We start from the raw sequence: 26,548 nt of genomic DNA, 5'->3' as shown, positions 1-26,548 counted from the left end.
CATGCTCATGGATTGGAAGAATAAATATTGTTAAAATGTCAATACTACCCAAAGTTATCTACAAATTCAATGCAATCCCAATCAAGATTGCAATAGCATTCTTCTCAAAGCTAGAACAAGCAATCCTAAAATTTTTATGGAACCACAAAAGGCCCCGAATAGCCAAAGTAATTTTGAAGAAGACCAAAGCAGGAGGCATCACAATCCCAGACTTTAGCCTCTACTACAAAGCTGTAATCATCAAGACAGCATGGAATTGGCACAAAAACAGACACATAGACCAATGGAATAGAATAGAAACCCCAGAACTAGACTCACAAAAGTATGGCCAACTAATCTTTGACAAAGCAGGAAAGAATATCCAATGGAAAAAAGACAGTCTCTTTAACAAATGGTGCTGGGAGAACTGGACAGCAACATGCAGAAGGATGAAACTAGACCACTTTCTTACACCATTCACAAAAACAAACTCAAAATGGATAAAGGACCTGAATGTGAGACAGGAAACCATCAAAACCCTAGAGGAGAAAGCAGGCAAAAACCTCTCTGACCTCAGCTGTATCAATCTCTTACTTGACACATCTCCAAAGGCAAGGGAATTAAAAGCAAAAATGAACAATTGGGACCTCATGGAGATAAAAAGCTTCTGCACAGCAAAGGAAACAATCAACAAAACTAGAAGGCAACCAACGGAATGGGAAAAGATATTTGCAAATGACATATTGGACAAAGGGCTAGTATCCAAAATCTATAAAGAGCTCACCAAACTCCACACCCGGAAAACAAATAATCCGGTGAAGAAATGGGCAGAAAACATGAATAGACACTTCTCTAAAGATGACATCCACATGGCCAACAGACACATGAAAAGATGCTCAACGTCGCTCCTCATCAGGGAAATACAAATCAAAACCACACTCAGATATCACCTCACGCCAGAGTGGCTAAAATGAACAAATCAGGAGCCTATAGATGCTGGTGAGGATGTGGATAAACAGGAACCCTCTTGCACTGTTGGTGGGAATGCAAACTGGTGCAGCCACTCTGGAAAACAGTGTGGAGGTTCCTCAAAAAATTAAAAATAGATCTACCCTATGACCCAGCAATAGCACTGCTAGGAATTTACCCAAGGGATACAGGAGTACTGATGCATAGGGACACTTGTACCCCAATGTTTATAGCAGCACTCTCAGCAATAGCCAAGTTATGGAAAGAGCCTAAATGTCCATCAACTTATGAATGGATAAAGAAATTGTGGTTTGTATATGCAATGGAATACTACATGGCAATGAGAAAGAATGAAATCTGGCCTTTTGTAGCAACATGGATGGAACTGGAGAGTGTGATGCTAAGTGAATAAGTCATACAGAGAAAGACAGATACCATATGTTTTCACTCTTATGTGGATCCTGAGAAACTTAACAGAAGTCCAGGGGGGAGGGGAAGGAAAGAAAAAAAAAGGTTAGAGAGGGAGAGAGCCAAAGCATAAGAGACTCTTAAAAACTGAGAACAAACTGAGGGTAGATGGGGAGGTGGGAGGGAGGGGAGGGTGGGTGATGGGTACTGAGGAGGGCACCTTTTGGGGATGAGCACTGAGTGTTGTATGGAAACCAATTTAACAATAAATTTGATATTAAAAAAATAAAAACAAAACAAAACAAAACAAAAAGAAAGTGGCTGCATCCACATCACTGTCAAAATTGCAGCCAAATGGCTCCAGGAAGTGACGTTAGTTAGGAGACAGAAGTTTCAAAGAGGCCACAATAGCTCCAAAAGACAGAGGATCCAAGTAGTTTGAAGCAGGGTTATGGGATGAATCCCCAGAAAGTACTCCCTGGCAGGAATCTGGAGAATGTAATGGGTTATTACCCAACAGGATGTCAGGGACACTGGCTCCTAACAATATACCACCTCATGGAGGGCTGGGAGGCCCTGAGGCTCCCTCCCAAATGGAGCAAAGATATATGTCTTGGTGATTAAGGGCTGAGCTAAAGTGCTTTGCTTTCATCCCTCCCACACATCCCAGCCTGTAGAGGCTGGGGCCAGGAGTGACCACTTACCCCCAGTAGAGTCCACTCACCTGAGGTTGGGGCCCAGGTGTCCTGGACTGAGGACTGCCTTACATGCCTCGTGGGGAGAGTTACACCAGGCAGGCTGAGGCGAGTGATGTGGGAATGTCTGTGACCCCTAGTCCTGTTTCTATGTCCAGATGTGCAGATTTCAGCAGTTTCACTATATTCTGCAGGCCATGCTCTGGTCAAGGCTAGGTTGATATGCTGGGACAGGTCAGGGATGTCACTCATCTGGCACAAGCTCGATTTCACTGAGATTAAAAAAAATTTTTTTTAATGTTTCTTTATTTTTGAGAGACAGAGACAGAGACAGAGCATGATCAGGCGAGGGGCAGAGAGAGAAGGAGACACAAAATCCGAAGCAGCCTGAGATGTCAGCACAGAGCCCGATCCAGGGCTCAAGCTCAGGAACTGTGAGATAATGACCTGAGCCGAAATTGGACGCTTAACCAACTGAGCCACCCAGGCACCCCAGGTTTCCACTGAGATTTAAGCCCAGACTCTTTCCCTGGGGAGGGTCCCAGCTGATCTGAGCCATAAAAGTTTGGGAAAAGGGCATACTCGAAAGCTCCAACATCAAATCGGGCCTCAAGGCCATACCCACGAGTCTCCTGGAGGGAGTGTCAAAGAAACATTGCTGAGCAGCAATGGATGACTTCAGACGCCAATGACAGGATGTGCACCTACTAATATAGGCCATGCACCAGGGATCCTCTTAGCACAGCGTTTTTTTTTTTTCTATTCAGAGAAGGATGGAATGAGGAGAAAAGCAGGGCTTTTCTTCTTGAGAAATGCTATATGAACAAGAGTAGAGTTTATGCGCTCAGGAAAGGGGCAGCAACATCCCCACTGAGGAAATGCAATAATGTTCAAAGATGATAACTGAGTTGAAGAAAGAGCTTTTTACAATCAAGCTGGCTCCCCTACCTGCTGCCTAAGTCATTTTAGGCAACTTGCTTCATTCCATAAGCTTTGGATTTTGATCTATACAGCAAGGACTAACAACTTTCCTGCTTACTTCCACAGCTATTGTGTGGATTTGGTCAGCTTTTTCCTGGTTTTGAAAGTGACTATATGAAAGCTATCATTAGTGCTACTTTTGTTAAGGCTACTTGAACTTGGCCTCTCTCTCCTGAAACTAATATTACACTATATGTTAACTAACTGGAATTTAAATAAAAACTTAAAATAAGACTACTTGAACTTAGTATTCACAAATTCAGTCTCTAAGGCTCAGTTCAGATTGTGTCCTAGTTTTAAAACAGTAAGAATGAGCTAGGAGAAAAAGAAAAGGCAACTGGCAACTAAGCTGAGGGAGGTCAGGCTGCACCCAGCCGATATCACCAACCTGACCCTCTTCATGCCACACTTGGGGGACTTTCGCATTGTGGTCACTCTGGGCCGTGAGAGAGCCACTTGAACCCCACTTCTGCCTGTGCTTCCCCAACCCAAAAGCCAGCTCAGACATAGGTACCAGGTAAGACTCAGGGCCCAGGATAAGCAATGGGTGGATGTCACAGAGGCCCCACATCAAAGGATCCTTGTCCTGCTGAAGCAGTACTCTCTCAACTCGGACTGCACATTATAATCTGGGATCTTTTAAAAATTCCAGTGCCTGGGCCCCCATCATGACCAAATTAAATTAGAATCTCTGGGAACAGGGGTGGTTAGTTTTCATTTGTTTTTGAGAGCTTTCCAGATGATTCTAAAGTGTAGGCAATATAAAGTGTAGGCCTTAAACAAACATGGCCAGCTAAAAAGCCACAGCATAGGTCTCTGGAAAGATTCTAGCCAGAGGCCAGACTCAGGCCCATTCTAATCACTGGTCCATGTTCTCTCAGCCAGAGTGAAGGAGCAAGAAAGCAATGAGCTTATGGTAAGACAGGGGAGGGCATACCTATGGGTATATGTGAAGGTAATTTATTCAAACAGAGGACCAGCAATTGTGTTGATTTCCTTTACCTTACTTTGTTTCCTATTTGGAAAGGCATCTCCTTCACGGCCCTCACCGTAGGAGGAGTGTCTCCAAAATAAGGTCTGGCATCATCATGGTCTTTCTCACCTTTAGTGAGCACAGGAGGAAAAGCCACCATTGTGAAGGAGTGGAGAAAGATCTGGGATGCCACTGTGTGGACTTTGTGAGATCAAGCTGGTATTCAAGGTAGGCAGAGGGGCCCCCTACCACTCCAGGCCCTGCTGCTAGGTCCTGGCAAAAGGCTTCTCAGATTGTTTCTCTTGGTTGATGCAAGGCCCTTTTTCTTTGCCCATCTCCATTACTAGAGAGGGATCCTCCTTAAGGAAGAGATGTTGGCTTTGTGGCAGATGGCTCGGATCTCACTTGGCCCCAGGCAGCTATTACCAGCTCTTTTCACCCTCTCATAAGGATACATCTAAGGAGCCCAGGCCACAAGAAGTATGCCCACCCAGTCTTGATCCTTGGATCCCTCAGAAGTGGATCTTCATTCAAATTTTCACAAATGCTGCAACAGGTGACTGTCTGGCTATGCCCCCTCTCTCCCTGAGGGACAGTGGGAAGGGAGCCTTCACAAGGGCTCATAATAACAGCTATCATGAATTTGAAGACTGCCAAGATTTCCCCCTTCCTGACCTTGGAAGGGAGATTCAGGGGAGTCTGAAATACTCTGTCCACTAGGAGACTGGGTACACTCGTTGTCTCCCTGCTACTACTGCTCTTAGCTGTAATTACAATTCTTACTAGATTCTTACAGGGGAGGGACACAAATGGAGGAAAAGAGACAAGACCAAAATAGCTCTCATCCCACATTCTAAACCTCACAGGAGGGGTGCCATGGTAAGGGCTGTTGGATTTCAAGCAACTAGTTTGGCTGTGCTAGTCACTGGCTGGCCTCTGGCTTGTTAGGTCACAGGCAGAACTCGGGGCCCCTACTACACCTGTTTGGATGCCAGCCTCAATCTCAGCCAGATCTACAGCTGGATGCCAAGCTCCTGCGCCCACACATGCAACACTTTTGGAGTCTCCCTGTCAGAACTGAGGCACCACCAAGGCACACAGCCCAGGAAGGGACAATACCATGGGACTGGGTGGCAACATTAGTGAAGCCACTGAATCTTGCTGGCTAGTGGCAAGCTCACATGTGTGGCTCTCCATTCTAATACCCCTTTCTCCTTAACACTCCATGTCCACACCAAAGCCATTAGGCCTCAGGGATTCTCAACCAGAGACAATGTTATGCCCCAGGGGACCTATGGAAATATCTAGAAACATTTTTGGCCATCACAACTGGGGAGGGATGTTATTAGCATCTACTGAGTAGAGGCCAGGAATGCCGCTAAACATGCTACACCACACAGGACAGTCCCCACAACAAAAGAACGGTTGACCCCAGACCTGAAATGTGAAACTATGAGGGTCAGCTCCACCTTACCTGGGATCCTCTAGCACTTCCAGGTATTCCCATCCTTCCTTGGGGATATCCTGAGGGATGAGGCAAATAATGGATACATGATTCAGTGGCGTCCCTGGTCTGTGGACCCTGTTAATCCTTCATAGGCAGAGCTGGGTCAGCCACAGACAGGTGGCAGTTCTAGTTTGAAGTTTTTATAAATATGGAAGTCATGCATGAAACCCCCAACCATACACCTCTTCCCATAGAAGCTGTAGCCAGAGATCTGGTATGCAGCTTTAAGCAAGGGAGGCTCACGAGGGCCTTGTGGCTAAATCAGACCTCTGGCCTGCTGGGGCTGCTTGAAAATTTGGGTCCAGTCTGTGGTCTCCTGAACTGGCACTTGATACAGCAGGGTTAAAGCAGGCAGCTGACATTCTTGCTTAGCCCAGGGCTTCTCTGTGACAGTGAAGGTCAAAGCTGTCACCTGCTTTGTTGCAGTCACTCCATTAGCTTTCTTGCCTCCAGGGGATCCTGCCCCCAACCCAGTCCCCAAGTGCTCTGACAAGGTCATGGTGACAAGGAAAGACATGTGTTTTAATAAGTCATGTACTACTCCATCACCTCCAGTTCCCAGCCTGGAGGCAAGAGATGCCAGCCTAACTGGTCTGGGGCAGATGTTAGACCAGTGGAAACTGCTCTCCATTATGGTATGGGTGGAAAGATTATTGGATTTAAGGCCAGAAGATCTACATTCTAGCCCCAACTGTACTAGGAACTTGTTGGGTGACCTTGGGCAAGCCACCAACACTCTCTGGGCTACAGTTTCCTCATCTTCTAATAGCCACTCACCAAATCTAGACCCAGAGCAAGGGTGTGTGTGATTAGCAGTGTCTGGTTCAGTATAGGGAGCTTTCCTCCTCCTGCACATTCTCTTCTGGGAGACTCCAGTGAGGGTCTTCGGTGAAGACCAAGACCAAACTCATCTTCCCCTCCCAACCTGGCTTTCTCTCCAGATTTTCTACCTCCAAAGGCACCAAACACCCAGGTTTGAAACACTAGTCATCCTATTCTGTCCTTTCTTGGCTCATGTATTTAGTCACCAAGTTCTATAAACTTTTCCATCAGGTGGTCACGGTTTCCCACGCCCAACCGTGCTCTAGGTTCTCATGTCTAGATTACTTAAGCCCTCCAAGTTCCCAGGCTCTAGTCCCTCCTTTCAACAGGTTGTCCTGCCAGCTTCTTCTTACAAGAGCCAAGCTTTGACCTGGCCACTCTCCTACTCTGCAACCTAGCAGGCTTCCCACTGCCCACAGCCCAGGGTAGACACCAGACTGTCTTCCACCTAGCACTTGAGGCCTTCTACACTCTAGACCCAGCCTGACTTGAAGCTGAAAATTCCTATTATGCATCAGGATGGATGCATCCTATGAAATCTTCCTTCCCTGACCTCTCACTAACCCCCTACCACCCAATGGCTCATTTAAATTAAATGACTTTCTACACATTTCCATTACCTTCTCAGCAGTACATGAGACTATCTCCCCCATTCAACTGGAGTTCAACTGGGTCTTATTGGTCTCAGTATCTCCACTGCAGTGTAATCAGAGCTACAGAATGTTCAGGCAACATCCAGACAGGAAGTCCTGCTTTCCAACTAAACAGTGTGCGAACCTATGACTCCACCCATTCCTCTGGCATCACTATAGCAGAGACACAGAACTGAGGACACACCTGCAACTCAGCCAAATAGATGACTAGCAGAACACCTTGCTCCAGTGCAGAAGCCACAGGAACAGGAACCAAGGCCCAGAGGTATAAAAATGGAAAATAACCTCTATGTGAGGGTGAAGGCATTCTGACCTCAAGGAATACTCAGCTCTTCCATCCCAAGCTCCTATGAAGGCATCCAAGCCCACTTAAGAAGGGACATGCGCCATCTCCTGCTTCCTCTCTTGGCCTGCAAAGTCTTGGCATGCACCCATTTTGACCTTGTGCCACCACTTCTACATCCCAACCCCACCCCCCTTGCCTACTTCCTTTTCCTTTTGCTGGGGCCAAATATAAACTCCTGGGCAGGAAATGCCTTGAAGGAGCCTGGCCCCACCCTAAGATCCAGAGAAAATTGTCTCTTATAGGAAGAAAAAATGGGCCTAAGAGAAGTAGCCTCTTCAAGAGGGGTTTGTTCTCCCTCTGGAAGCCAGGGGACACAGGCCTTCCTGGAGACCTGAAGCCAAAGGGAGAGCTGTGATTCTGAACATAAAGGAGAAGGCAGGGGCCTTGGCTTTGTGGGCAGGGGGTGACAACACGCATATTTAGGTCATATGGGGTGAAGGGAAGGAGAATCCACAATGGTGGCCTAACAGCTTTGTAAAGTCTAGAAACATAGAGGTTTTGGGTTACAGAGGGAAGACTAACAGGCTAGCAATCTGAGAATGTGGCTTTTAGTCTTGACTCTGATACTTCTTAATTGTGGTTGTGTTCATTATTGATAACAATATTTACAATAGTGAATGTAATTATTAATAATAATTAATATGAAACACTAATATTTACTGAGCACCTACTATGTGCCAGGTCCTGAGCTAAGGACTTTACACAGATCACATTGGGCAAGACTTAACTTCCTTGTGCTTCAGTGTTCTCATCTGTAAAATAGGGATATGATTATAGCACTGACAACATGAGGTTTCTGCAAGTATAAAATGAGATAATAATAACAACAGCCAAATGGTACAGAGTCATCATTATGTTCCAGGCCTAGGTACTTTTTATATGGTTTATATCAATGAATCTTCACAACACCCCTGTGGGGTAAGTGCTATATTTCTACTTGACAGATTGAGAAAACTGAGGCCCAGAGATAGCTAGTGACTTGCCCAAAGTCAGCAGCTAGGAAGTGGTGTGTCAAGATGCAAATCCAGGCAGTCTAGTTACAGAGTCCTCCAAGTCCACCAAGTGGACTTGTTTATTCTTCATTAAACAGGAGAAATCATGTTGGTCATAGATACAAAAAACATATACTAGGATTTTTGTAGTATGAACCCTTGGCCTGAAGTAACTTCCCATCAGCAGAGAAGACATTTGACCATCCCACATCTCATTTGGTCCCCATGACAGCCCTGTCCAAAGCAGGCTTACTGCACAAATGGGGGATCTGAGGCTACAATAGGTCAACTGGCTTCTATTGTACTACAGATGGGGGCCAGGAGCCTGCCTAGATGACCATAGCCATCCTATTAATCTGTTCCCATGTCAGTCTCCCTAGGCTCTCCCCTCCAAATTCACTCCTACTTGGCTGTGCACTTATTCAATCAGTATTACCTGAATAGTTAGTTGGTGCTAACCACTATGCTAGGCACCAAGGTCTAAAACCGAACAAAAGCCAAACTCTCCTGGAGTACCTGGCCAGAGCTGCTACCAGGCCCATACTTCCCAAGGAGGCAGAAACTAAGATGGGCTGTCCTTTGAAGCATTCCCTGGAGCTGGTTGGGTGGTAAGATAGCATAGAATAAGCTCAAAAGCAATGGAGCTGACAGCAACAGTTACAGCCTGGGGGATGGAAGTCTGTAGCACCCAAGGGCCCTGAGGTAGGAACACTGTGGGGGGCGGCTAGAACTTCTGGGCAAAAGCTTACCCCTCCACATTCCCAATACCAGCATGGGCCACACCAGCTGGAGGGGGTCAAAAAGTTAATCCAGCCAGGCTCCTGCTTGCCTCTAACTACCCACACCTTCTAAAAATATTTTTTCTAATGTTTATTTTTGAGAGAGAGAGGTAGAGCATGAACAGGGGAGGGGCACAGAGAGAGGGAGACACAGAATCAGAAGCAGGCCCCAGGCTCCCAACTGCCAGCACAGAGCCTGATGCATGGCTGAAACCCATGAACCATGAGATCATGACCTGAGCCAGAGTCAGACACCCAACCAACTGAGCCACCCAGGTGCCCCAACCACCCACACCTTCTAAATAATGAAATCTGGTTGTCAAGAGGGCTCATTATAATGTCTCTTTTGTCCTGGGGCGCCTGGGTGGCTCAGTCGGTTGAGCATCTGACTTCAGCTCAGGTCATGATCTCGCGGTCTGTAAGTTCATGCCCTACGTCGGGTGCTGAGCTGACAGCTCAGAGCCTGGAGCCTGCTTCGGATTGTGTCTCCCTCTCTCTCTGCTTTTCCCTTGCTCACACTCTATCTCTCTCCCTCTCTCAAAAATAAATAAACATTAAAAAAATTTAATGTTCCCCCAGTGCTGGAAGGTGCTAATCAGGCAGACCTACTGCTCTCAGAACCACCTCCCCAACCTTCTCCTGCACACCCTCCCCCAACTGTGCAGCTCTGCTATAGAGCATCAATACCCAGCCCTTTGATTTTCTCTCCTCTCCATCTGTCCACCTTGGTGGGGAGGGGGCAGGCAAGGACCTAGGGACTGTCTGCCCAGGAGTGACTGATCACTGGTGGGTACAATAAGCTGTCAGGGGCAGAAGGAAGGCCCAAGTCTCAGCTCTCACCTCCTGGCCAGGCACCTGGGAAACGGAGAAGAAGCATGGCACTGTCGCTAAGGGTGTGAGTGGTAGAGTCAGCCTGCTTGGATCCTGATCTCAGCTCCATCATTCCCTAGCTACGGGACCTTGAGTAACTTCTTCATTTAACCTCTTCTTGCCTCTGTTTCTTCATACGTAAAGTGGGGATGATGATAGCAGGACCTACCTTACAGAATTATCCTGAGAGCTAAATAAGGTCAAATGTGCCAAGACCTCAGAAGAATTTACTATTATTATTGGTTGTATCAGGGTTACTAAAACCTGTTGCAGTGCCACAAATGCCACTAAAGGAGGCCAGAGGGAGGGATCCCTAAGCGTGCGCTCTACCACTGAGCTACACCCCCTTCTAAGGGAGGGATCCCTATAGGTGGGTATGGCCAAGGAATGCTTTTCTGGGGAAGGTGGAATCTGAAGTGACAGAAAAATCCAGACGTAATGCCTAGGGGGCAGCATGTTTGAGCACCGCACTTCCCCAGGTCATTGAAAAACAGCAAAGTTGGGGCGCCTGGGTGGCTTAGTCGGTTAAGCATCTGACTTCGGCTCAGGTCATGATCTCACTGTCTGTGAGTTCAAGCCTCGCGTCGGGCTCTGTGCTGACCGCTCAGACCCTGCAGCCTGTTTCAGATTCTGTGTCTCCCTCTCTCTCTGCCCCTCCCCTGTTCATGCTCTGTCTCTCCCTGTCTCAAAAATAAATAAACGATAAAAAAAAAACAGCAAAGTGACGAGGTGGCACAAAGTACTACTAAACAATAATAGTGAGATTTCTTTTTGTATTATGGGATTTAATACTCAGCAACCCCATGAGGTAGGTACATATCTCCATTTCATAGCTGACAAAATGGAGGCTCACAGAGGTTAAGTAATTTGCCCAAAGTCACCCAGTGCTGTTTATACCAGAGCCCCTGCTCCCCACCATGACACTTTCCTTCCTCAAGCTCCATGTATACAAATCAGCATGAGTTTTGCTTCATCTCCAGTCTGGCCCCTTTCCCACAAGCCCCTCTACAAATGTTGTTCCGATTTAGAAAGCCCTGCTCAGGTAGGGGCTGCTCAGGCCAGATGTCTGGGGCCAAGCTCTTCCCAAGCTCCATGCTCCTAGCCCCAGCCTGACTTGACCTCAGCCTGGAGCAGAAAAGCTGGCTGCAAGTGCATGTCTCACACCTCAGACAGGCCAGCCTTTGGCCAGCCCAGATAAAGGACAGGAAATCCTTGGCCACCTCCCCTGGAGATTGTTCCCTCTACCATGGGAACAGAGTTGCAGCCTGGGCAGAGGTTCCTCTGTGGTGAGGAAGCTGTTGAGTCAGCCCCAGATGCCTTGGCTGCCGGGTGTGGTTTAGGGGAAACAGGGACGGCTGAATATGAGGAGACCTGGGTTCTAAATCCTCTCTCCTTGGAGACCATGCCCTTCCCCTTTCTGGGCCACAGGCACATATCAACAAGGATCACACTGCTTATCTTACTGGGCTGCTCTAAGAACAGAATGGAATCACAGAAGTGAAAGTGCCTTGGAAATGGAAAGAAATGGGAAGAATTGTTGTTGTCATAATCATCAATTGCAGAAGAGGAATGGCTGAGTTGGTATTTCTCCCTGTCCGATTCACCTTTCTAGGCCCTACTGTGGGCATGGCTCATACTCATTTCCGGGTTCAGTGCTCCTTAAAATATCCCCTTCCCCCCACCTCCACCAGCTCAAGGGAAGAAAGCAAGTGGCAGGAAAACAGGATACACTGGCAGCCCCCACAGAGTACACTGCAGTCAACTGGTCAGAGGTAAGTACCTCCTCTCACTAGGCTTTCCCTCTGCTACGAGGACAACAAGAAGAAAGCTCTAGCCTCCAATGGCTCCCCAGTCATGAGAACTGGCTGGACCTGACCAACAAACAAATCAGAGAGCTGTATGAAGTGCTCAGACCCAGGACTCTGGGGATTCACCTGTTAGTCACCAGAAAAAGATGATAGAGAAATCTTATAGAAAAGTTCAGGCTAGAAATAGAAAGAGGAGAGTGGCCATTTTCCATTCCCAGGGCCACAAATAGTAGCATGTGCAGAAGGCAGTAACGAGGCTGGGAAGGGGACTTGCCCCAAGTACCTGGAGGAGTACTTGGAGGAACTGAGGCTGTTTGTCCTAGAGAAGATGCAGGAGGACTTGGATTCCAACCTCAGACCCCTGAAAGTCAGAGAGGACAGTGGCTAGGTGGTCCCAGGGGGCAGAGCTGGGATCCAGCATTATAGAAGCCACAGAGATACAGAGTTCAATCCAACATAAGCAAACACTTTTGGATAGTCCATGAATGAAAGCAACTGCTTTAAACATTGTGCTCCCATGTACTGAAAATGGGGGAACAAGAGCTGCACAAATACTTGGCGGGAAGATCTAGGTTCATAAGGAGAGGTGGACCTCTAAAGGCCCTTGTCCCCTGAGCTCTGTCTGCTTCCTACCTCTGGGGTATTATGGGAGAAAGCATAAAAGTGACTGGGGCCGGCTAAGCCCTTGGCCACTTGCCATAGAGACCCGGGATCCCAGGAACACCTTAGGTTGGCACTACCCAGGGAGAGCAGGTCATTCATTAACTTGTGGCAGAATGGGTCAGAGGGTAACCACTTGGAACAGACACAAACATGGGGAGGGGGCTCGAGAGCAAACTGTACAAAAGCCCATGCTCAAGGAAAACCCAAGCTCTGGCAGTTCAAGGCCTGGTCAGCCCAAAGTGACCAGCCAACTGGGAATATTTAGTGACCAGGCCTGGAAGAATTTAAAGCCAACTGACTTTTGCCTTGTGGATAAGCAAAAGGTTTTGACTGGGCATGCATAATTTTACAGGTGGAATGGACCCTGAGAGACCATTGAGTCCACGCCACTTGCCCTGATGATTCTAAAGATGTGGAAACTGAGGCACAGAGAAAGCAATGTCTTCTCTAAAGTCACTCATGTAGAGGTAGCTACAGAGAGGCACAACCAGAAGCCAGGTTTCCTGACTCTATAGTAGGCTTACATGGTTCACTAAATGTCGGTTCCTTTTCTTCTCACTGAAACTGCAGAAAACTGCTTGTGGTCCAGAGCTTTCCAAACTGGACCTGGCCTGAGCCTTCCCAATTCCCATTGCTTGTCAAGATACAGGCTCTTGAAGGAAGGTCTCCTCCTCCACTATGGAGGCCTCAGCCTTACAGCAGCAGCGTGGCTGACAGTTCATGTCCTTGCCTTGTGCGCGGGGACCCACAGCTATACTCAAAAGAAACACATGCACATAGCCCCACTAACGGGGAAGATCCTTTGGGTGGACATTTCTCGCTCTTTCAAATTGACATTAGGGGCTCAGGTGCTCCTGGAAACATCCCCAGCCCCTTCTGACTCTGATGCCTAAAAATCCCCCTTACCCCAACTGCCCATCTGAATCCCTATCAACTCAACTCCCTGACTCTCTCAGTACCACCCAAATGAATGTGTGTCCTTCAGCAATGTGAATAACAGCTTCTGTTTGCCCAAACGAAAACAGAGGGGCAGATGTTTAATTGGCCCTGGAAGTTCCTGTGAAGGAATGTTTGTTAATGTCCTCTTGGGGGAAGTGAGGGTTAAGATGGGATCCCCTCAAGGCCTGGGGTGGACAGGGAGTTAGTTAATGGCCATCCCCAGAGGTGACTTTTCAAGGTGGTTATTATGTGGCTCAATCATTAACCAAGCAGTGGCAGGACCCCAGGCTTGTTGGAAAGGAGCCACTCCTTTCCCAAGGACAGCCCAAGAGCAGGAGGCTGCAGCCAGGGAGAGCACTCATAGGGTCTTTCTGTCCCTTTCACAGCCTGCTCTGGGGCATTAGGAAGAGAGACCTGGATGAGGGAAGCTGTCCCTCAGCTCCACATGGGGTGGAGGAGGGCTGGTCCGGATGTGGAGGAAGTCAGCACACCCTTACTGGGGTGGAGGGAAAAAGGAGACAGTGAGGGTTTTTATCATGAATGAGAGAGGAAGCTCCAAGCTGGGCCTTGGTGATTAGATGACAAGCTGGGAAAGACGCTCATCCTGAATGTATCCTGTTTTGCTCCAAAGTGGCCTCAGGGGAGAGGGGAGGGGCCAGGAGGAAAGAAGCCTCCCAGGAATTCTCCCAGGCCTGCTGACCTCAAGTTCCTGGGTGGCCCTGGAACTGGGGAAGCAAGTGGGAGAGTTTATCCCATTTACTGCTAGAGAAGCAAGGCACAAAGTTTCCACAAGAAGATTCCACAAGTCAGCCTCTGTAGCTGCAGCCCCAGAGACTGTGGCCAAGTGCTATAAAATGAGGAGCTAGGGCTCCCTAATTGACTTTCCCTGGGCCTCTCTTCAAAGGTTCAGCTCAAATGTCACTGCCTTGCCTCGTCAGCCACCTTCCCCTCAGTCAAAACCAATGGCTCCCTAGTCAGGCCCGCCAGGGCAAAACAGTCCCCTCAACAATTGGAAATATGAACACTGTCAGGATATTTGACGATATTAAGGGGCTGTTTTAGATGTGCTAATGGTACAGTGGCTATTTTTTATGAATCCTTATCTTTTAGAGATATATACTAGACTACTTACATATAAATTGATAAGATGCTTTGGATTTGTTTCAAAATAACAAGAAAGAAGGTAAGGAGGTGGAAGTGTTAATAGGCAAGATTGGTGATGGGCTAATGGCTGTTGCAGTTGAGTGATGAGTACATGGGGCCTCATTACACTAATCATCTCTACTTTTATATATGTTTGAAAGTCTTTGTAATAGTCTTTTAAAAAGTTCTCACTGAAGTAAAGACTTAGTATGACATACTCATTATTTATGCCAGTAACCCCCAAACTAGATGGTAATTCCCTGAAGGTGAAGGTTACATTCTTTGTCCTCTACAAGACCAAGCCAAGACTGAACTTAATGACTAATAATTTGTATAGCACTTGGTAGTTTACAAAGCACTTAGCCATGGATCCCCTCACTTAATCCAGTGAAGTGCAAAGAGTGGGGAGAACCCAAGAGTCTGACAGGCCACGAATGGAACAGCAGAGCTTGTTTAAACCTCATTTAAACCTCATATATTCAGGAGCACCTGGGTGGCTCAGTCAGTTGAGCGTCTGACTTCAGCTCAGGTCATGATTTCATGGTTGGTGAGTTTGAGCCCCGCATCTAGCTCTGTGCTGACAGCTCAGAGCCTGGAGCCTGGTTTGGATTCTGTGTCTCCCTCTCTCTCTGCCCTCCCCCACTTACACTCTGTCTCTCTCTCAAAAAAATAAATACATAAACACTAAAAAAAATGTAAACTTCACACATCCAGCTCTCAGTCCCCTGTGTTTTGCCCCATACCTGCCTGGACCCCTGAGGGTCTGAGGAACTTAACATCCAGTTCTACAGTCCCTGAGAGTTGGGGTAAACAGGGACAGCAATTGTCCACAGGGACAATTGTGTACATGTGAGTTCCCAAGGTGGAAGGCTGGAAAAGAGGAGACTCAACACACAAACACAGCATTTCAGACTTGTGACAGACTGATTCAAGGACTGGTCCTCACTCCTCATATACACACAAACCAAAATTTCAAGTCACAGGTGAGAAAAGCCTTAATAAACACTTGACACCAGCAACTGTGTGCCCAGCCCTGTGCCCAACTACTTTGTTTAGGGTTGCAGGATAGGGGAGTTCACACTTCTTATCCTAGAGCCCTTGCATTTTTGAGATCTCTTATCTCTATTTTATCTGAAAACAGATTTGAGATCTCTTATCTCTATTTTATCTGATAACAGCCCCCCAGGAGCCCAGGGCCCTGACACTTGATCTTACCCAAACTTGAGGCCCAAAGAATAAGTTCTACTTTATTCAAGACAGAGGCAATTCCTTCTTCCAGCCAGAGACCCCTTGCCCCACCTTCTTGAGAAAAGTGGGGGCACAGTCTGCTTTTGTTAGGACTGCCATCCATTGAACCTGAACTTTTTCCATGGCTAGAACAGGAAGCTCCAAGAGAGTCCTAGCAAAAAAGCACAGGCAGCTGCAACAGCACCCAGATTAGAGACTCCATCCTCTCCTCCCTTTGGAATCTTCTTGCTTTTGTATTGTTGCTGGTATTCCTATACCAGGCTCCAGGGGCCCTCTGCTCCCTCTCCAATCCCTATCCCTAAGAATAGAATTTTAAAACTTCAAGAAGGCAGAGTGGGTCAAAGTTCGGGCCTCTTTGTGCCACTTTCTTTGCTCCTATGCTCAAACTCTGGAGGTGTGCTTTAATAAGGAAGGCCCTTCCATTGGCCCTGCCCAACTCATGCTCCACTCTGCAGCAGTCACTCAAGATACACAGCTTCTTTGTGCACCTTCTGCCCCTCTTCATGCTCTAAACACCTCCAGATATCTCTCAACAATGTCTCCCCCCACCAGATGGGGGAGGGGAGCTGCAGATGCACAGGGAGGTTTAGCATACTTCCTGAAGAGTTGCTTAAGAGGTGAACAGAAGGCAAGCGAAGAGGGGAAACAGGACTCTATCTATGTGGTGTTTTCTAGACCTGGTTACAGGGGTCCAGGGAGCAAAAATTCTAAACCCTAACCCTGGAACAAAACTGGACAAAGACTAAACCCTGAAAATGAGGATCAAGCCCAGAATGTCCACTGATATGGTAGCTGTAGTTTTAGGGTAAAAGGACCACCAACACCCAACACCATCATAACCATCACACTCTTACCCACTTGCTCTGTCAACCATTCATAAACCACCTGCAGCCATGACTCCTTCCTTATGCCCTTGGACACTCTGCCTTCCCATACCCAGATAGAAACTGTCTCTTCTTTATTCCAGACAGATGGAAGTGTGGAGAAAATTCAGAGAGCAATAAGACAAGATGGTGGGTGGTGACAGCAACCCCTAGAATGGAGACGGGAACAGGTCTCACAGTAGGAGTCAGGGTTTGAAAATAGCCCTGGTGTGATTCATCACCCTCTCCTCCTGGGTGGGCAGACCTGGGTGCTCCAAGTGGGATAGAAACAAGCCAGGCTTCTCCAGCCCAACTTCTGTAGTTCTGGCTCTGAGTTGGCCCTACATTCAGTCTGGCTGTTGTCCTGCTCACCCTTCCCACCACTACTAGTTACAGGGTGCTTGGCTGCATATCACCACAAAGATTTCCATCTGAATAGTTCCCGTCACCCCAAGCATCTCAAAGACAACCTTTCACCATGTGACAAGTCACCAAATGTCATGGAAGAGACTGGCCCTTGCAATACTAAAATGCAGCCCACCACCTGAAGTGCAGTTGAAAACACTGTGGCCCCCAGAAGTAGCATGACTCACCTAAGGTCACATGAATTAGTGGATGAACCCCAGTTTCCTGAGTTCTAATTCAGTGCTTAAGTTTACAGAGTCTTGGTGGAAGAGAAATGGAGAACACCCCAGCCTAACTAATTTGAAAATCCCAAAAACTTCCATTAAAAGACCTTTCGTGAGAGCATCTGCAATCCAAACCCATTTTGGATTTCATGGGGAAACTCGGCCCTGAAAGATGCGACTTCTCCAAAGGTTTTCACTTGATCCCCACAGCTACCTTAACTACCAGGAAAGTCTGGAGCATTTCTCAGAAGGGAGGACAGTGGCCAAGGGGAAAGCCCATAGGGCCGGACTGGGGCTTTCTGGAAATGCCCTCAAAAGCAGAGGAAGGAAAAGGGTAGGCGAAGTGGCGCAGAGCCCAAAGGCCTGCCACCCCTGATTGGTTCCAGTTCCCCTCCAAAGCCCCACAGCTACGCCTTCGGACTCTGGCTAGGCCCTGGATAACAGGCAGAAAACCTCCTTCTACTACCAGACTTCCCTGGGGAGAAGCGCTGCCAGCCGGCTCAGCGGGTCCCGCAGTTTCGGCGACTCCAACCCCAAATCCCAGGGCGGAAGGTGGCTGGGCTTGCTTCCTCCGCCCCTCCTGTGTGTGCCGCCCAGCCGAACCGCTAGGAGCGGGGGCCGGGCCAGAGCGCTCCCGAGACTAGGCCGGGCAAGGGGTCCCAGGAGGCCCTGCTGGTCCAGATTTCTCCCTGCCGTCGCCCCAGCTCCTACCTGGAGGCCGCGTCCACCGCTTTGGTTCAAGACCCTGCCAGTGCGCAGGACGTGAGTGCAGGAGGGACTGCTCTGTCCGGGGCACGCGCGGAGCCTCGGGTCGGGCGTGGGTAATGGTGCCAGCCAGAAAGAGCGGCTGCCGCAGCTGCTTAGCTGTTGTCAATCCGAGGCCACTTTCAGCGCAGGTGGGGAGGGAACGGCAGCGAGTGGGGCAGCAGGGACGCCCCGCCCACCTACACGACCTTCGACCAATGAGGCCGCAGTCCGGCCCACCGGACTCCCCCGAAAGTCGCCCAAATTGTGGTGGGCGGGGCTCTGCCTTCTAGCTCCTCCAATATCCTCGCCGCTGCCTCTTCCTCAGGTCACACCGCTAGTGAGGAGAGGGTAGGCGGGGAGCAGTCAAGCCAGAGCTAGCGACTGAAGGTGAAAGACAGAGTTGGCTAGGCGCACAGATTATTTATTGGGCTCTGAATGTGCCTGGTACCATATGGGGGATTTAAATACATGTGCCATGTAGACGTGAAGATTCAGTGGCTTGCTGAGGATAATTTATGGGGATTTCAGAAGACAACTTCAATGAGATGTCTGATTAGTACGGACAATCAAGAGAGAATCTTGGACATTAAATATGTGAGCAGGAAGTTGCCATTCCCACCTTGCTCAGGCCCCAGCATTCTGCAACTTTCCCACTACCCCAGCTCTCTGCCTTAAGTCCAAACACTACCCCCGTGGGGAAATGCATGGAAAACTTGGAGCATATGCATTAATCATGGCAGACGAGGGCTCCCAAGAGTGTATCAGCAAGTACCATCAGAGTTGGTTTAAATTCAGTAAGAAACAGAGTGTTAAGATTTGATCTCTCTCTTTCCTTTCCTCACAAAGGTCCAATACATGTTCACAACCATGATTTCACTGTTGAATTGAGGACTCCTATTAGCTGGGATCTGGAGTACTCAAGGTGCCATGCCATCCAACTACCATCCTCCACATTTACAAATACAGAAACTGGGAAGAGAATACTCGCTCATCTTGACCAACTAAATCCATAGCAGGGATAATACCTGCACATGGGTTATTTTCTCCATACCTAACAGGTAGAAAGCAGGCTCCACATCCATCTAATTTGTTTGCCAAAGTACCCAACACAGATGAAAGCAAAAATTCATGTTTCTTGGGACAGCAACTTTCTTAAGGTCACCCAGGCAATGGCAAAGACAGACATAGCCCCAGGTGTCCCCCTCCTGTCTGGTCTTCAGACTCATTAGAATTCTCCCACCTTACTTACCTACTGGCCTTGATGAGAATCAGAGGAGAAATAATGAAGCAAGGCTACCTCCAGTGTGCACCTCTCCTTTCCTCTCAATGGCAAGACTGGAGCTGGCACTTTGTTTAAGATGAGTCATGTACCTGTGGGTCTTGGAGTTCTGTACAACAGAACTCACTTCTTGAAACAAAATCCCATCCAGAGTCAGGAACCACTATGATGGGTGGGAAGGTAGAAGACCTCCTTTCTGAGGCTGTGCTGTTAAAGCTCTGAGTTGGAGCCAAACTTATCTTGCCTCTGGAAAATGCTAAAAGGATATCCTATAGCTTCCCTAAGGGCAGGAAACCACGTCAGAGCCAATTCCATCCACCTCATGGCACCAAGCACAGTGTCTACAGTAGTTTCTCAGTAATGTTTGCTAATGGATGAATGAATGTTGAAAGATATTCAAGGGACAACCATGAAGAAATTACATTCATATAGATAATGACCAAACCCCACTTACCTTTTAGTAGATTCATTTAACTAAATCAGATATGATGGGTCCTGAGACATCCAGTTCTTTTTTTTTTTTTAAGGTAATCAAACCAGAAAACTAAAAAAGGGAAAACTACAGAAAGTACAAAAACTACAAAAAGAGCAAGTGCTACAAATAAGTAGAACAAGAGCTTCACATGCCTGGCATAGAGCATGTGTGTACTCAATAAAAATATCTGTCAAATGACTTAGTGAACACAATAGCCAGAGAAAGCTATAATCCTAATATTTGCCATGTACCTTGTGACATTGTAGAATGGCCCAAGCAATAAATAAATAGAAATGCATTTTTTAATGTTTATTTATTTTTGAAAGACAGAGACAGAGCACAAGCAGGGGAGGGGCAGATAGAGGCACACACACACAGAATCTGAAGCAGGCTCCACACTCTGAACTGTCAGCACAGAGCCTGACATGGGGCTCAAACTCATTAACTGTGAGATCATGAACTGAGCAGAAGTCAGATGCTCAACCGACTGAGCCACCCAGGTGCCCCCCCCCCCGCAATCAATCAATCAATCAATAGTCCAAACAATGTCTAGACTGTTTCTTTGGGTCTTTCTTGATCTCCTTCTCTTAACCCATGAGCTTCAGAAAGACAAGAACTCAACCTCTTTAGAAGGAGATAGCTCACTCTCTTCAATTTTTGCTCCCTGATCTACTCCCATGCTCTGACCTAAACCAGAGTCTTACATGGAACAAATATACAATAATGGTGCCTGGAACAGATGAAGAAATAGTAACTTTCGATAATCTCCTTTCTGGGTTGCATCTGGAGTGGCTCTGGTGATAACTGGAGCCTTTAGGTCCTGGGTGTCCCTTTCCCACACACCCCCACTATTTACTGACTGTGTGTCATATAGTGCTGCTGCTGCTGCTGCTGCTGCTGCTGCTACCTTGGATGCCAGCTCAGGCATTAAGCAGGGAAATGTAGAGTGCATGAGGGCAGGCTGAGAGCAGGTGGAAAAGCCGTGGGTACATGTATGCATATCCATGCCCTATACGTGGGGTTTCCATATTTCTACCACTACGAAAGCCAAGCTATGCCATACAAAGAGCAGTATGATGGATTCTGGAGCCATACAGCCTAAGAACAAAGCCCGGTTCTGGTAGGTATTTTCCAACTTTCTGTGCTTCAGTTTCCTCACCTGTAAAGTGTGGATGATAATCATAGTCCTGACCTTATGTGGCTGTTGAGTGGATCCACTGGGCTAAAGCACACTTAGAATGGTGGCTAGTACATAATAAGTGATCCTAAGTGTTAGATTAGTGGTGACAGAGGCACTGAGAAATGGAAAAAGCCCTGGATCAGAAAGTAGGAGAGTTGGGTCTACTCCCAGTTCTACCATTTTCTTGCTGTCACTGAGGGGGAAGCCATTGCACCACTAACCATCAGTTTCTTGGCCTGTAAAATGAGAGTAGAGCATAATCCCTAGCAGGCAAAATTAAGACAATGGATGTGAGGATGTACTGTAAAGGGCAGGTGACAGGATATCACTGAAGGTGTTAGACAGCTCAGCTTTTTTCCAAGGCCAATCATTCCTTTTCTTCCAGGAGATGGCAGAGATAAACTCCATATGCTGTTACTGTGGGCCTCACTCCAAGATACTTAGGTCCCAATAAGTGCCTATCTGGACTTATAACAGCCCCCATACTCCTCCCTGCCTAGAAATGGGGATTTCTCAAGCTGTTGCAGCCACTCTGGAATGGCTGAGGGCAATGAAACAGGCCCTTCCACTACTCTCTTCCATGGAGCTAAAGGAGCAGCAGCAAATCCAGGGACCTGAGCTGAGAAGAAAAAAGGGGAGTAGGAACCATGGGGGGAAAATGAATTACACTTGGACCAGCCCCGCACAGCACATGACCATGGATGTCCTCACACTTGCACACACATTCCTGCATGCCTCATCAAAAGCCCACCAGTCAATCCTGGGAGGGTCAAGGCCTGCTTTCCAAAGATTTGGGGGTCCCCACCCAATTTCATGAAAGGGGGATACTGATCAGACTCCCACAACATGAGATAGTTACAGCTCATTAAAAAAAATCCTCAGGAGCCATGCCATGGCAGAGGGGTTTGTACTAAGAGGGGCAGCCAGAGCAGAGCCAATGTGGGGAGAAGGGGATTTGGTAGTGGGAGGGGATTGAAAAGGTGAGGAGCACACAGGCACCTCACTGTGCATTGCCAAGTGGGAGTGAAGGCACAGAGCTATGTCCAGAAGAGCACAAAGACTCCCTCTCAGCCCACAGCCCAGGAGACCACTCTGGCTGTGCCCACCCCACAGATGGAGCAGATGGAGCGCACCCACCATTCCCTCAGGGAATGCCTCAGTTCAAAAGAATAGACGGGGGTCACCCTGGGCTGAGCAGTTGGTGAATCTGGCACAGACACCCAGAGCAGGATGTCCACTCCCACCCTCCCACTTCATTCCTGCCCTTCAGAGAACAGTCATAGTGTGGTGAGGAGAGATGAGCAAAAGCAAGTCAACTTCTAACACAAATCCCCTCGCCTTGCCTCAATCCCATGCACCTACAAACACCTGAGGCCAGAGGAACCTTCCTTGTACCCCTCAATAGTCCCCCCTACCTGACTTTGTTTCAGCCCTTGAGCTTTCTCCTTCCTGGCTAGGCTCAGTTTCCTCATCTGGAAAACAGGACTGGTTTCTTGAGTACCCTCTTTCCGTAGCATTATCTTCTTCTGTAAGCTTTTCTGTGTGTTCCTATAGGGGTGAGGTTCATGCAGCTTCTGAAGAAGAAGGGAGTGTTGGGGGTGTGACAGCCCTCTGAGGATGAGGAGAAAGAGCAGAGGAAAGTGAGAAAAAGGAAGGAGGAACGCTGATGTGAAAGGCAGAGAAAGAAGGGAGCAGGTGCTGAGACCAAACAAGCCCAGAAGTCTAGAAACCTGGCCCCCACCTCCAGCACTGCCTCCAGCTCACCTAGTGGCAGTGGACACACAGAGCCTCTGAAAAGAATTCAGGATCCTGCCTCCTTTCCTGGGACTTTTCCACATGTCCCTCAGGGGAAGCAGCTCTCAAGACAAAACTGAAAGGGTAAAGAGGAGATGGAGTAGGATGAAAGGCAAGGGCTCTTCCTTCCTACCCACAGGCTACCCCATCAGTCCACCATGGCCTGACCTCATGCTGCCACCAGATATAGTGTCCACAAAGTGGGACAGCTGCTGGTGGGAGGTGGGGGATGGGGATTAGCTTTCACAGGCCTGCCCAGAGCCTGGCCCAGTCCAACCCTGTGATTATGAGTCTCTAGGACTTGGTAATTTCAATTCAAGCAGACAGAGCCATCCTCTGGCCACCCACCCTATTTTCCGTGAAGAATACCCTCAGAGGCTCCTGGATGGCATCAGAGAGGATACAGGATATATGGTGAGGCTCGAGGGCCACTCAGCTAAGGGTCTGGGCTCTTGTAACCCCTCTCAGTGTGCTCTTCTCCAAACACAGCTTCCCCCTTCTGCAATCCTACACACACACACACACACACACACACACACATACACACACACATGCACACACGCACACACATTCTAACTAAATAAAAACTCTGAGCTGATCTTCAACCAGGGCCAGGGCTTCCCTACACATACACAGCAACCCATCAGTCAACATGGGCACCCAGGCACTGATGGGGGGGCTGGAGCAGAGAACAGAGAAAGTAGGCCCAACAGCCAGGGTGCCTGTCTTCTGCTCCCATGCCAATGGAAGAGGCAACAGCAGCCCCCAGATAGAGAATACCCAACTCAGGCAGGTGGGCAGCCAGGTCACATCCCAGAGATCAAGGAGAGAGGGGACAACCAGGCTCCCAGGTTGGACACCTGATATCTCTGGATCAACAGACCTCCAGGAAACACCAGGGAAGTAGCTTCTGGGCCCCACCCCCACCGAGGTTCCTGCATCAGGGTCCAGGACACTGCAACTCTGGCTTCTACCCTGCTTTTACCACTGAGGAGCTGTGTAACTTGGCTGAGAGCTTTGACCTCTCTGGGCCTCAGAGTCCACATATGTACAATCAGAGAGTTTGCTCTGAGGATTTATGTGGGCCCTGTCCTGTAAATGTGTTCATGTTCCATGACAAACCCATTTCAAGAAACTCGACCCAGTTTGCTATTTCCACCCTACCATTTGGGCAGGAGCAAGGGAGGACTTATTGGAGAAAAGGAAGGAGCACAGCCTGTAAAGTGTTTTAAGAGAAATATATACTTTTTCAATTTTTAAAAAGACAAAGTGCCAGGTAGTCTGGAAGACCCGCTGGAGTGGAAACAGGCCTTAGGGTGGAGCTTTAAGCAATTCAAGATGACTAACAAGGTGCTTCCAGGGTGGCTGGGCTGTGTCATGCAACAAGGGGACAGAGTGAGGCAATAAGGGTACCTTGGAGTGATGGAGGGGGGTATGGAGCTACCAGCTAGGTAAGTAAGACCCAAGGGTAGGAGACAAAAAGAGGGACAGAAGGACAGACAGTGGGATAAAGTAAAAATATAAGCAGAGTGTCAGACATATAGTGGGACAGGAAGACAGACAGGAGGGTGGAAGGCAGAAGCAGAGGCAAAGAAAGTACTGGGGGAATAGGGGGTAAGGGACCTGCCGTTTATTAAATGCCTACTGAGTGTTAACAACCAAAATGTTGCTCTTCTTTGAGTGGAGGATGAAGACAGAGGGAGAGAGGTGGGTGGGGACAAAGCCAGATGGACAGTTGGGATAAAAGGATGGGGCACCTTGAGAAAGAACAGCTGGCTAAGAATTAGAGGAAAGCCAGCGGGCGGAGATGGAAGGTCTGAAAAACGGAGTCTGCCAGCCAGAGGTGAGGTTCAGACAGACTGACATAGGGCTAGTAGATCAAAACGGGACTGGAATCAAAGATGAGGAGGCGAGGGCGACTCAAGTTTTACCTAGCAGAGGGCAGCGCAGCGCCCAGGTTCTCAGCGAAGTGCAAGCCTAGCCCTGACCTCCCACCCGGGTCCGCCCGGGTCCGCCCAGCTCTCTTCTTCACCTGGTTTCCAGCGCGGCGGGTCCCACCGGGTGCTCTTCACACCCCACGGCTTCCAGGACATCCGCGCCCGGGGCTTTGGGAGCCGCAAGGCTGGCCCCCAGTCCCTCGCCTCAGCCTTGTATCCACAGGCCGGCCACTCCCAAGCGGAGCGCTGCGCCTCTGGTGGTCACACCCGGACTGAGCCTACAGCCAGGGCTGCATCGGAGGGAGGGAGGGAGGGAGGGCTGAGGGAATGAAGGCCCGGATTGCCCCACCCCCTCAGTAACGACTAGAAAGTTCCATGCCCACACTTTAAGCAGGACACTACCCTTCTCTATCTTACACTGGCCTCAAGTCATTTAGCTTAGCTACGCTGCCTCTTCCATTGCCATCCAGCCTCCTTTCCTGGGTTGGAGTCACCCTTTGGCTTTTTCTACACTAGCCCCCGATTTGAGGGGTGTCTCACCACTGATCTCACTCCTTTTTGCTGTACTATGCCAGTGCGAGATAATGGGGGTCTTAGCCACTAAGTCAGCCCCTCTACCTCCTGTCTCCCCCAAATTTTACCAACCACGTTACAGGGCAGAAGACCTTATGCAACAGCCAGATGGAGAGGGGAACAATGGCTCCAGCCAGCTTGGCAGACTGACTCACTGACTCCTCAGCCTCCTACAGACCTTGCTTTTCACCACCCTTCCAGCCCCGTTTAATGTGTCTCTGACCAGAACAAGAAGACCCTGAGTTCCAATGACACCTTGAAATCCTTCTAGTACCAAGAGTATTCTAGACCTTATGAGCAGAAGCATTCTTTTCTTATAGACTCTCTCTAGAGAAGCAAAAATGAGGCCCAAGGATGCAAATTACTTGGTCACCATGTCAGCAGGATAATGATCTCTGTTGCAGAGCTGTTTTGAAGATCTAAAGTTACTGAACATGGTGCCTAGCACAGAGTAGTCTCCATGAAGAAAGATTAACTTTTATTCTCAAAGAAGAGGATCTATCATGAAAAAAGCCTGGAACAGGACCCTAAATTACATGACCCTTTCCCTTACCCCTAACTTCCATCCACAACAAGGGAACTTGTATTCCCTATTCAGCGATGGTGGGGAGTCTCTATCTGCCTTTGTTTACAATGGAGGGAAGGCAGAAAGTTGCCATCTCTCAGACCTGGTCATTTCCACTCCACTTGTGGCAGTGGCCAGTAAGGAGGGAAGATTCTAATAGTGGTTCTGCACTAACTGGGAAAAGCCCAGGCCATTTTCCTTCTCTGAGCCTCCATTTCTTCATCTGTAACATGAGCATAATCCCATGACTCAATCAGAATAATGATAAGGGGATACACAGGTAAAGGTCACAGCTCCTTCTTCTACTATCTCCCTACCTTGTGCCACTAGACAAGGGCAGAATAGCACCATTTGTGAGGGACAGGCTAAGAAAAGGAAGAGGAGTTTGTGAATTGATATGTGCTTTTTGAATGAGATTTGCACTCGCTTTTCATAGACTCAGTGTCAGAACTGGAAAGGAATGAGAGATTAACATGTTGATCTCCATGTCATTCACCCTTTTCCCCAGGGTAGTGTTGGCACACAGTAGGTGTTCACAAAATATGGAATGAGTATATTCTTCACATGGGGAAGAGAACTTGCCCAAAGCCACACAGTGAGTCTGTTTCACAATCAAGTCAGATCTCCTGTCCATTCCTCCTTCTATCAGGCCATGCTACTTAATGGAATCCCCCCCCCCATATGATCATAAATCATTGGGGAGCTCATTCCTCTCCCCCAGCACCCTCTGG

The 26,548-nt window shown here is 48.3% G+C and overlaps 1 protein-coding gene across 7 annotated transcripts in view; it reads right to left on the bottom strand.

The window, feature by feature from the left end:
* Positions 1-24,898, bottom strand: part of STARD8 (StAR related lipid transfer domain containing 8) — a 44,149-nt gene extending 19,251 nt beyond the window's left edge. For 2 of the 7 annotated variants that reach the window (XM_047844732.1, XM_047844734.1), the window contains exons 1-2: positions 24,775-24,898; positions 2,081-2,323 (exon numbers count right to left, since the gene is read on the bottom strand). In XM_047844732.1, coding sequence (XP_047700688.1) covers positions 2,081-2,323; positions 24,775-24,835 — 304 coding nt within the window. In that variant the 5' untranslated portion in view covers positions 24,836-24,898. Of the gene's footprint in view, positions 1-2,080; positions 2,324-5,479; positions 5,530-17,978; positions 18,142-24,774 lie in introns of those variants that run through there. The other 5 variants (XM_047844733.1, XM_047844740.1, XM_047844741.1 and 2 more) reach the window with 5 other exon arrangements.
* Between the last annotated feature and the right edge of the window lie 1,650 nt (positions 24,899-26,548).

This window comes from Prionailurus viverrinus, chromosome X (assembly GCF_022837055.1).
Source record: "Prionailurus viverrinus isolate Anna chromosome X, UM_Priviv_1.0, whole genome shotgun sequence".
NCBI lineage: Eukaryota > Metazoa > Chordata > Mammalia > Carnivora > Felidae > Prionailurus > Prionailurus viverrinus.
Note: the sequence above shows the minus strand (reverse complement) of the source record. Positions and strands in the feature narration are given on the sequence as shown.